This window comes from Struthio camelus, chromosome 3, assembly GCF_040807025.1.
Source record: "Struthio camelus isolate bStrCam1 chromosome 3, bStrCam1.hap1, whole genome shotgun sequence".
In the NCBI taxonomy this organism is placed as follows: domain Eukaryota; kingdom Metazoa; phylum Chordata; class Aves; order Struthioniformes; family Struthionidae; genus Struthio; species Struthio camelus.
The window spans coordinates 75240352-75251687 of record NC_090944.1 but is presented as its reverse complement, the minus strand read 5'-3'; the positions used below and the strand labels follow the sequence as shown (position 1 = coordinate 75251687).

General features: G+C 38.3%; 1 protein-coding gene across 3 annotated transcripts in view; it reads right to left on the bottom strand.

The window, feature by feature from the left end:
- HECA (hdc homolog, cell cycle regulator) overlaps positions 1-11336 on the bottom strand; it is a 41196-nt gene that overhangs the window by 17890 nt on the left and 11970 nt on the right. For all 3 annotated transcript variants that reach the window (XM_068938513.1, XM_068938512.1, XM_068938514.1), the window contains exons 2-3: positions 6612-7652; positions 3189-3343 (exon numbers count right to left, since the gene is read on the bottom strand). In XM_068938513.1, the coding sequence (XP_068794614.1) occupies positions 3189-3343; positions 6612-7652 (1196 nt within the window). The remainder of the gene's footprint in view (positions 1-3188; positions 3344-6611; positions 7653-11336) is intronic.

Sequence of the window (11336 nt, the reverse complement as noted above, 5' to 3'; positions counted from 1 at the left end):
GGTAGTTAGCTATGCTGATGTTAAACTTTTCTCAGGTTACTCTTTTAAAACAAGCTCTCTCCAAAAGTGCTTGAAGTCCCGCAGTTCGGATATCCAGTTTTAAGATTAATTTTCCAAAATAATTTAGAATCCTGATTTAACTAAACATTTGACACTGCATGCTTTTCAGCTCAGTTCAGAGGAGGAAAACTACTGAACCTTGCCAGAGACAGCAAGACGTTTGTTTTTCCCTCTGCAGTGAGCCAGAGGGTTGGGTGAAGTGCAGCTACACACAACTTTCTGTAAAAGAGGCCATGTAGCAGGGTACTCCCTGGACGGAGCACATCCCAGTGAGCTCTTTTGGCCATGATGAATTCCTGCTACTTATGTTAGGTAACATTTGAAGAGAGTTAACTAGATTTTAGCACTGAGTCCACTAATTAAGCTTTTGTCAGTTAATAACTTTCTAATAAGTACCCTAAAAAGTACACACTCTGGGAATCATTACAACTGAGGTTATGTATCAGACTTCAGTAGAAATCATAAGAATGTTTGTCACATGAAATAGTACCTAGTACGCCTCCAAATTCTAGACAGTAAGTTATATCCGATTCTGACTGGCAGGAGGTACAGAATTTCAAAGTTTATATCTGTCTGTGATTGTTTTATGTTGATTAATCTCTAAAGCAATCCTTCAAGTACTCAGCGCAAATTGTGCTGTCTCAATAAACCATAAATGAAGCCCTGAAGCAAAGAGAGAAATCTTACATTTGTGCCATGCAATTGCCACTGTGCAGCTGTTTCATTTTGTGTTTGAACATGATTTGTCTGTGCAATATTTAAGCATTTTAATCTTTTGGTTTAACAAATGTATAGCTTGCCCTGTTTTATCAACATGGCGTGGTATTGTATCACTTTAAGTATTTATTTAAACATTTACAATACATATAAGGTTATATAAACTAAACATCATTTAAAGCATACAAACTATTTGCAAAATCCAACTGAGATAGGACCAACACTAACTGGGTAGATATGAGAAACAATTAAAGGGTAAAAGTAAGGACAGACAGAGCTATTAACGGTCGTAACAAAATGAAGTCTTGAGAAGGGATCTGGCTGTAGAAGAAAGGGCCATTTGATGTAAAGAAAGAAAAATGCAGTGTGAAAGCACAGCAGGTAGTTTGAAATAGTCAAGCAGCAGAGATTTGAGATCATAAGGGAGTTCAAGAGTAAAGACAGAAAATGAGCAGCCAGGGTCTGAGCTGTACAGTACCTTGACCTCACGGCTCGACATGCTAATGAAAGCTTCAGCTTTTCAATGAAAAGAACAACATCATTTTCTATGGCAACACTGATATAATGAATTCTCTTGGGGGAAGGGAGGGGAGGGAAGAAATTACTAAAGTATTATCACTGTTGAGACAACACTCACAAACAAACCAAAAAATCCTCAGCCATCTGCTTGAACATCAGAAATTCTAAGAAATACAACCTAACAGGATGCAGATTTGCACGATTTTCTTGAAAAAAGTGGTGTTTTTCCCCTTGCTACCGTCCAGTACATCCACTAGCTGCTAGTAACCTTTCTGACAGTGGATGTAGTTCAATTATCCTATATACACATTCGTGAAGTACAATTAAATATTTTGAAATAAAGTATGAAATCATTCAAAATAGAAATTAGCAAGGCAATCTGGAAATAAATTATATAGCATAGTTTAATGTCATCCCTTTGTATGCACAGAATCATCTGTAACAATCACGGTGAAAGAAAAATGCATATTATCCAGCAATCAGAGTCACGGAAGATAATGATTCTGCATTCAGTTCTATTACTTACCATGTACTGTCACACTGTCCATTAATCATATAGTTAAGGCTCTTGCACAATGAGACCTTAAATCTTGTCTTGTACATTCAAAAGAAGCAATTTAGATCTAAATTTCCTGGCTTTTACAAAGCTGGCAAGTCAGCCTCAGTGCTGTATCTTTAAAAGTTCATATTTTAAAAAAAGTTATGATCTCAAGATGCACAAAATTTGGAGGTATCATTTCTGCCTGTAGCTATAATTGTTATCAACTGTCATTTTATCCACTAGCACCAACTCCATTTGTCTTGTGAACAACAAATTTTGGCAGTTTTAAAATTAAACTGCATTTCGCATTTTGACAAGACTATCTTCTAGATTGCTACATCTACAAGGGCAGGGACTGTCTTCCTTTTAAGCCTTACTCAGAACTAAGATTACTGGTACTGGGCAGTAGTAATAAATGAAGAGATTGCAAAGCTCTATAGAAAGCACGCACAATACCATGACGTGACCACACTTCGAATTAACAGATCCACATTTGTGAGGCACCTAATCCAGCAGTTAACAAAACCGGTGCATCTGAAGGCAACAGCCCACTCCTGAACAGCCAGAATGGATCACAGACCCATTCCCATAATAATGGCACCTTAGTGCTTTTTCCATAGCAATTTACCATGGGTCACTGCCACCTCTGCAACAAAACACCCCTCAACCGACCACGTGAAAAACTCTCTTGGATGCTGAGCATGCTGTCGCCTTAGGCATGTGTCTACTCTGGAGAAGCCAGAGGCTTTAGATTTTCCTCACCCACGGTATAAATTAGGCGATCGTTACATGAAAACTAAGCTTATTCAGGCTATGACAGAGTATCATCCTCACAGTCACAGCAAAGATTAAGGAGAAATAGGTAATCTTCAAGCATAAAGACCCTTTAGGCTTTCCATTCCGCTGGCTTTTTTGCTACAAGGATCTCATGATAAAACACAATTTGAGCAAATAAGAGAGGCCTGAATGCATGTAACAGCTGCTAAAAGTGTGCATTTGTCATTAAAATACTACTAGAATTACCTGTGATGCCAAAGATATTTGGTAGCGATCAAGCACCACCCAGGTTTAATTGTGAATACATTTGAAAGGGCTTTATTTAAAAAAATACATATTAACCACTGGCATTTACATTAGTTTTTGTTCAACTGTAGGCCTTTGTGCTTCATAAGTTAAGACAAAGGGACAGTGATTCGGTCAGACTGCTTGTACTGCACTGGACTGCATCTATAGATTTAGGCTGAACAAGAAGGATGAAGAACGGGAAAGGAGAAGAGAAACACAAACCTTTGCTTTATTTACCATTAGTTTGAATTTCATTTTACGAATCTTATTTACATACAATACTAACCTGACAACAGGGAGATGCTGCCAGAATATCATAGGTATACATAGTTCCCAGCTGATGCCAGCTTCCATCCCATCGGGACTTGCACTTAATGCAGATAATTTTGTGAACCCCTTCTAAGCAGTCTACACAAACAGCATAGAGATGCATAAGCCTTCCTGTGGACAGGAAACACATTTCTTAAGGAAACTGTAACAGAAGATTAAAACAGACATTTCCTGCAATGTGTTATTTGCCCTTCGGTGTGATATAAATCACACCTTATTAATAACTCTTTTTTAAAGGATGAATGATTAACTCAATAAATGTTTCTCTTTGGAAAATACATATGGCTTGACTGAAGGTATTTTCCATGGATAAAAAGTCGAGGAATTACAGATCAAGCTTCCGCCCTCCCATTTGCTGGTAGACCTTAGCAAAATATTATACAAAAGAAGTAGGTTAATGCTATATGATCAGTTGTCAGGTTAAGCTATATGATCCTCTGCAGTTCTTCCAATCACATGATTGCGCCCTACATCCCCACCTGAGAGGAGATGTGGAGAAGTGTTGAAGCTTATTAGCAAGCTAGGCAGAGATTCATGCAACAAATAACTTGCCAAAATCTTCCAGCAAAGAGGGAAAAAAAGGACCTAACATTCCTCACGGAATAAAGCGAGAAATAGAAGAGCAATTTTCTTTCATGTAATTTTTCCTGACTATTCATTTATGGTGAGTACATTTTAGAACATTATACATGTAAGTATGCATGAGTGTGTGTGTGTGTGTGTGTGTGTGTGTGTGTGTGTGTGCGTGCGTGTGTGTGTACGTATATATAAACATTATATATATAATGTTATATCTACACAGATTTTAACATGCCATACAAGAATATGGATCTATTGAACTCTATCATGAACTTAAGTTCTATGTGCAAGATGACTTTCAAAAGATGAGTTATACTGACATCCATAAAAACCAAGCAGTTCGGACTTTAAAATGAAATATTTTGTCTACATAAGTGCTAATGAACTTAACAATATAAAATCCAAGATGCAACTTTCACACAAAACAAAAGGCCCTACATAAATTACAAAGATCCGGCATCTAGATTAGGCCTGATTTACAGTAATTGAATGGATTTGCAGTTTAATAGTTGGCTATTAAATGTGTGCTTACATGGAGAGCTAACTCTAACATAACATAACTTGCACTGCTATACGAGACAAAATTAAGAAGTAATGCAGATACAAATCAGCTACAAAATAGAGCTTCATATTATGAATGTTTATTTTAGATTGCAATTTGTGCTCTTGAGCATCAAAGTGTTAAGACATATCACAATTTGTTATTTCAAGAACATACACATCTTGCAGCTTTTCTGGAGATAAGGGGACAAAATATTAATAATTTATGGTCAGACCACACCAGATATTTTAACACTACTGGTTTGTTTTTCAAGTTGTTTTTTTTAAGCCAACTATTTTAGAAAAATGAGAAGAAAAACAAGATTCTTCCTGAAGCATATATACAAAATAAACTTGTAACTCTGGACTGGTAAAATTGAGTTATTCAATTATATACATTTAAAGTGTTCAGCTCTAGAAAATGTGATATGATGAGACTGAAGTGTAAATATATTAACCTCTGTTTCTTAAGTGAACACTTGAGATTGGAGATTTTCCAATAATTCCACTGTACTAAAGCTTTTTGTTTTGTACCAAGATAGAAAATTTTCCTCATCTGAAGTTATACACTATTCCTGTAAATTAAAATACTGCATTCCCACACTGTTTAATTCTGAGTTTCCTTGTTGCAAACCAAACACCTGGTATCTTAAACATCCCTGAAACAAAAAAAAAAGTTATTTTCTTTACTAAGAGAAAACAGCACCCTGGAACAGCATCTTGCAGCTTAATTTCATTTCAGAACGTACTTCTGATAATAAACCATTTTACTCAGGTCAAGGAGGTAAGAATTCTAACAATTAATTATTCACAGCATTTTGTCTGAGCAAACTTGCAGATATATCATCCAAAGGGTAAGAAGCAATTAATAAAAAAAAAATAATAATTCCGCAGTTTCATTTTTAGTGCTAAAAGTTAACAAGTGGCAGAGTTTCACTACTTTTAAAGCAGCAATTAGTACTGATAAAATCACAAGCACATTGTGCATGCCTCCCAGCAAAAGCAAATAAGCATTGTTATCTCACATATATATATATATATATATATATATATATATATATTATCCTGCAGACTTTTTAGCTCATATGTTCTTTGCCTATCGCTTCTTCTCTTTAAGGTACATTAGGCAAGACAGAAACAAAATTGTTAGCATGAATACAGTTTAGTGACTTAGAGCACAGTGATTTAAGGAGGAAAAAAAATACAAAGTTTGCTACACAAAGGAGTGCTACGTAACACGTATTATGACCGTGCATGGGATATAACAAATTTTACTGAAAGGAGAAAAACTTGTATGTTAAAATTACCTGTTGTTTATGCCTTCCCATTACACTTTTTAACATGTAACTGTATGTTTTTGTAAACTAAACTACTAATATTCTCTCTGACTTATTTTAGCCGCACAAGCTGCGAACAGACTGCAGGACAGATGTGTTTTGCAGTGTATCACAGCGCTCATGTGCCTTGATCATTTAGTTTGGGAAAAATCTTTCAGAAAGAGCTGCAGCTCGTCCTAGCCTACAATAATTTGTTTCTCCAGAAGAAAAATAATACACGTCTTGGACTCAACCCATCATGGAGCAGGAACACGACCAAGGTGTACTCCAAACAGGTGGGAATTTGGAAACAAGTCTAGATCCCCCACTATACCATTGCTACTTCATCCCACCATAATAAACATTTACTTTTAAAAACTATGCCCAACCAGTCCAGATCACAAAAACAGTCTTTGTTAGGCTTGTGTTAATATAGGCCAGACTACCGTCCTTGCTATATTAAAAAATACTGTGTGCCCTAAAACAAAACTGACATTCACTAGTCTAACAAAAGATGAGAGGCATGACTGACTTGTGGTACATACAGAACTTTCAGCCATGCTGCAGCACAGCACGCTTAAATTTAAAAGGATGATGTATGTCTTGGATTAAAATTCACAACATAGAAATCAGTACACATACACTGCAGAACAGGGGGGCAGAAAAAGCTTCCTATGGGCTGTCTATAACCCAGATGAGAAATCCCTTAGTTGTAAGACTGAACACGAGGCAGGGATCTTTCAATGCAGCATTTGGTTTTTATAATTCCTTCCTAAGCATTTCAGTCTGATCTGGAAGATAATCTGGACATGACATCAGGCTTTACAGAACTGCTTAGCAAATGCAGAATCAGGATGCAAATCTAAAATGGGGTGGGGGGTGGAGGCACAAAGAGCAGTTCCATCGTTTAATGAGACCTAACATGACTGACAGACAACCTGTACCTTGAAGGTGACAGGGCACATCATATTCAATTTCATCGTGTCTTGATGGGCTAAGGAACAGCGTTCCATCCACCAGCGGAAACTGTTCAAACACTGGCAGTGCCCTGTGGCACAGCGCACAGTTTACAACGTTCCTGTGGCTGGCACTAAGAGCAGCAAGAATAAACTTCCGAAGGTCCTCCCCTTGACCCACTTGGGCATCATCTTCCATCCGCACATGGAAAGTATTCAATTTATGCCTGGGTATATGAGTAAGAAGCTCAGATAGATCAAGCCTTCTCAAAAACTGCACAGGGGCATCAAAGTGTCCTGACCGATGTGCTTGCAAACCAGCTGCCCCATAATCAAAATGAGCATTCCTGAACATGCCCCCACCAGCCATGTTCTTCTTATGGGGTTCCAGGTGGATAGCATTCTTTAAAAATTCTCCCAAGTATCGTGAAGAACGAGGGCCGCTGAAATGAGTGGGGGCCAAAATAGAGTAGCCAGTTGGCGGGGACTGGCCGGGAGACACACATGGAGAACGAACGGCATAGCCCCCACTAATGACGCCCTTCTCTTGGGAGTTCTGTCTGTCCATTGAATGCCTTCGCTGGATGTCATGACTTAAGCCTTTCTGCGGCTTGTTGCCTGGCCTACCCTTTTTGGCCTCTTCTGCTGACTCTGCCATAGACCTTCCCATGCTCTTCTCCAACACTGATTTTTTCTTCTTGTCATCCTGCATTCGTTTCACTTGGTACCAGTCAGTGTCTTTCTTTAAATGACCCTGCCCACATCGACAAGAACAAAAGCGAAAAGCGAGATCGTATCCCTTCTTTGTCCACATGTTTTGGCGACACTGCTTTTCATTCCAACTCCTTGCTCTGCCAATACAATTAAACTGGACAAGAATGCTGCTTTCCCACTCATAAAAGCACTGAAGGTGCATCCAGGTGCTGTAAGGACAATGCTCGTTGTTGCATATAACTTTTTGGTAGTCATCCTTCTCCAGGTCAACCGGCCTTCCAAAGCTACAGATCAGTGGAGTAGCACAAGGGGCTTCTGTGGAACATAAAACAGACACATTAATAACTTAAAAATATTTGTGGCTTGCTGATTGCAGTAGTTCTTTAAAGGCTGTGCTAAACAGAAATGCAAGCTCTTACTCATAATCTGTATTATCAAAGCGCCCACAAGCACCAGCTCTGGGTCAGAATAAAAAACAGTCTTTGCTAAAAAAAAGTCAAGTACATGAAAGGAAATACAGAAGTGACGGAAGAAGAAAACCAAATGACTACGCAGTCAGTTTGATGCCGAAAGTCAAAGCACCTCAGCAGCTTTAACCATCTTACAGGGTTTGCAGATACCATTGCAAAGGCAAGCACTAAGAAGTACGGAGGGAGCTTTGTGGATGTTTCTGAAGGGTTGTTTTGAAGCCTGAGGGGCAACATGGGGAGAACACACAGAGATGCTTGTTTGAAAAACAAGCGGGCAACACAGGCTGGCTTTGCGAGCATAAGGAGAGGCAGGAATTGACCTTTTCTTTGCAACTGAGCAAGAGACAATAGGTAGGGAAAGGAACAGGAAGCGGAGGACTATGAAAAGCAAGACAAACAGCTTATGTTTTTTGCACAGAAAGGAGGACCTTTGTTACACTGCTCAGGCAAATATGGAATATACCACCATTACTGACAAACTGGATAGCTAAATTTCACAAACCAAGCAGTTCTGCAAGGCAGATAGGCTAAAAAAACAAATGTCACATAGTGTTTTATCAGCAAAGCAGCAGTCTTTGCTATATCCTTGAGCAAAAACCAGTTCATTTCCATTCCCTCCCTGTAACAATATCATCTTCTCCACAAAAATGTCCCGCATTTATGATCAATGACGTTTCCCCCTCCCTCACCTAAATACCACAGACAACATACTACTCCAATCCCTGGCTGCACAGTTGCAGCCAAAAGGGAACAGAAAGGACAGAAAATATTCATTTGGGGTTTCTACTGCATCTGAATAGAGTCTAATTATGAAGTTTAGGACACTTAGTCAAACATCACAAATATGTCTTCTGATTTCTTTCTCTGCATTTCTGACTTCCTACCTCCTCCATTTCCCAGAAGAAAAAAATGTTCCAATAGGGGCTGGCAGGCTGCCTTTTTTCCTCTGTATTACTGCATTCAAATAATAGCACATCACTTTGGGGTTTTTCCTGGTCAAGTGCTGGCTCGTACAGTGTGTGAAAGAGAGCAAATGGCTCTCTGGAATTCCAGAGTCTCTCAGCCAGAGAGCTCCAGGATTTGCAACAGAGATACACTGAGCAAGACAGACTGTTCTCCGTCCCGTTTTTCCCTTAGGAGTTTATATTTCTATCTGACAAACAGGAAAAAAAAAGCTTGGTTGCATTGTTATTAGGCCAGTTACTATCACTGTTAACATGAATAAAAGAATTTAATTTGCACTGGGATGACAGGCTTTAAATTGTTACATTCACTTTTACAGGCTTTCAGTAGTAGATATGCTATGCATAATCACCTGTCATACAGCAGCAATATACAAAAAAGATGTTTTTAAGAAAACCAGATCTTTGACAAGGTAGTGGTTTTGCCCCTTTCCCATAACTTCCTGCTAAAAAGCTATGAACAAACAAAAAACCACGAAGTTAACCTTCAGAAAAGTCAAGATCATGACAGCTCTGAAGACTTTTTTATCCAGAACAGAAGGGCACAAAGATTATAAGAAAGTTTTCCCAAGTCATTCACTGAAATGTGCTACATCCTTCATCTGATCTGTCTGCCTCTGCTCCAAATCCCACAAATGGCACAGTTGCAAGGAGAATTTCCTGCAATACCTTTCCTTATGGGACTGGACTATAAATTGCAATAACGTACATTCCTGAAAACATTCTTTTAAAGCAAAAAAGCCTATTTCATAAATCAAAATATGGCCTTGTTTATAAACACCAGGCATAACAAGGAAAAGAAGACAAGCCACCAACTTGGAGAAAATAGTTTTTGACGAGAGAAGTATTCCCTCGGGACTCTTAGAAGTTTCCTTCAACATATGTTAGATCTATACTCTTACTAGCTGTCTTAGATGTCTGAAAAGCCCACTAAGAACATGCAGTTTTTTGAGATGTCTCTGAGAAGCATGAATTGTATTGGCTGCCCATGACTAGTTTTTCTTCCACATTGCTACAGTGTATATAATGTCACTAAGAGCAAAAGTGAGCAACTTAGCTGTTCTGACCCAAAATCTGTCAGTTTCCCAATCCCCATAGTTCTCCCATCCATTCTCCCCAGACCATCACTTTGATTCAAGTCACGCTATGTCACACCAAGTGACTTAGTGCAGAATTTTTCTTGTCCGTCATTCTTTTATCATATTTAGGGTCTGAAAGTATAGCTTGCAATTATGACAACTCATGCAATTTATCTCAGAGGAGCCAATTAAATTGAAACCATGAAAAACAAATCATCATAAGTCAGATGTGGAGCAAGATACAAGAAGCACTATTATGAAGAGTTCTCATTTATGCATTTCCTGTATTTATCTATTTTGGTACATACTCCTTTCCTTAACTACCATGAGGCAGAAAGAGAGAACACAGTAGAAGTCCAGTTATGCTCATCCTGTGTCCCGCAGTGTAAGTGCTCTTAACAGTTGCATGTATAATTATAACTGATAGCCCAGAAAGTTAATATACAGACAGGTCTAGAGATCTCCCTCTTTAGAATAAAGATTTTACACTTATTCATCCACACCAGTATAGTTAACTGACTAAAAAAACATGTCCTTGACTAGCTTTTGAACATCGTTCTGTTTCTTGGGAGCAAGAAATAAACAACCTGTAAACCCCTGAGAAGTATACCGTCTGTTCTTTGGACAAAAATTAGATTAATAAAATAAGGGTCTGAAATATAGAAAAAAAAAAGCAGCCCATGTTTTCCACAGAATGCGTCCATAATTATTTGTTTGTAATCACATTCAGCATGCCTAGACACTATTTTAAAGGTGACCTTCAATAGTTTTTTTTTCCCTTTTCACTGTTTTGTCAATAGAAGGACTGTTAAATGTGATCTTCCCTCGCTTTTCCTCGACAATTTAATGAAGCAAAGATTACCTAAACAACTTCCCAAATAACGTAACAATGAGCAAGAAAAAGCTTCAAATTTTGGACAGTAATGTCTTTTTGGACGTTTAAGTGAATCAGACGGTAAAAAAAAGTTTTCAGACATTTCCTCATCTGATCTTCTATCTGCTCAGTGTAAAGTGGCTGGTCATGATGATTACATAATCGTCACAGCAAAAGCACAAATGAAACAGCTGGAAGAAAATAATGCAGCAAACAAGAACTTCCCTACACCCAAAGGATGGCGTTGAATTGTTAAACACAGTGGCACTGAGGTTACTCTAGAAAACAACATTACTAATAGGAGAGGCTGTTCATTACTAACCTCTCCCAGAACTCAACCGAAATTTCACTACTATCAGTGCAATAGCACAGGAAATACTCAAAATCTTACACATCTCTCTACCATGTGGTCTAGCTGAGCTGCGGTCTCACAGTAGGATTAGATGATGGGCCTGTCAGGGGATCTGAATTTTTTTCTTGTTGTTTCACTGATAGCAAATCGCTATTATGAAGTCTGCTGATTTTGAGAAAGCCTTGATAAAAATGCTGCAATATTTCCACAACAAAATCTGAAGAGGCAATTGCAGCTAACAAAGGTTGTTTCACTATTGAGC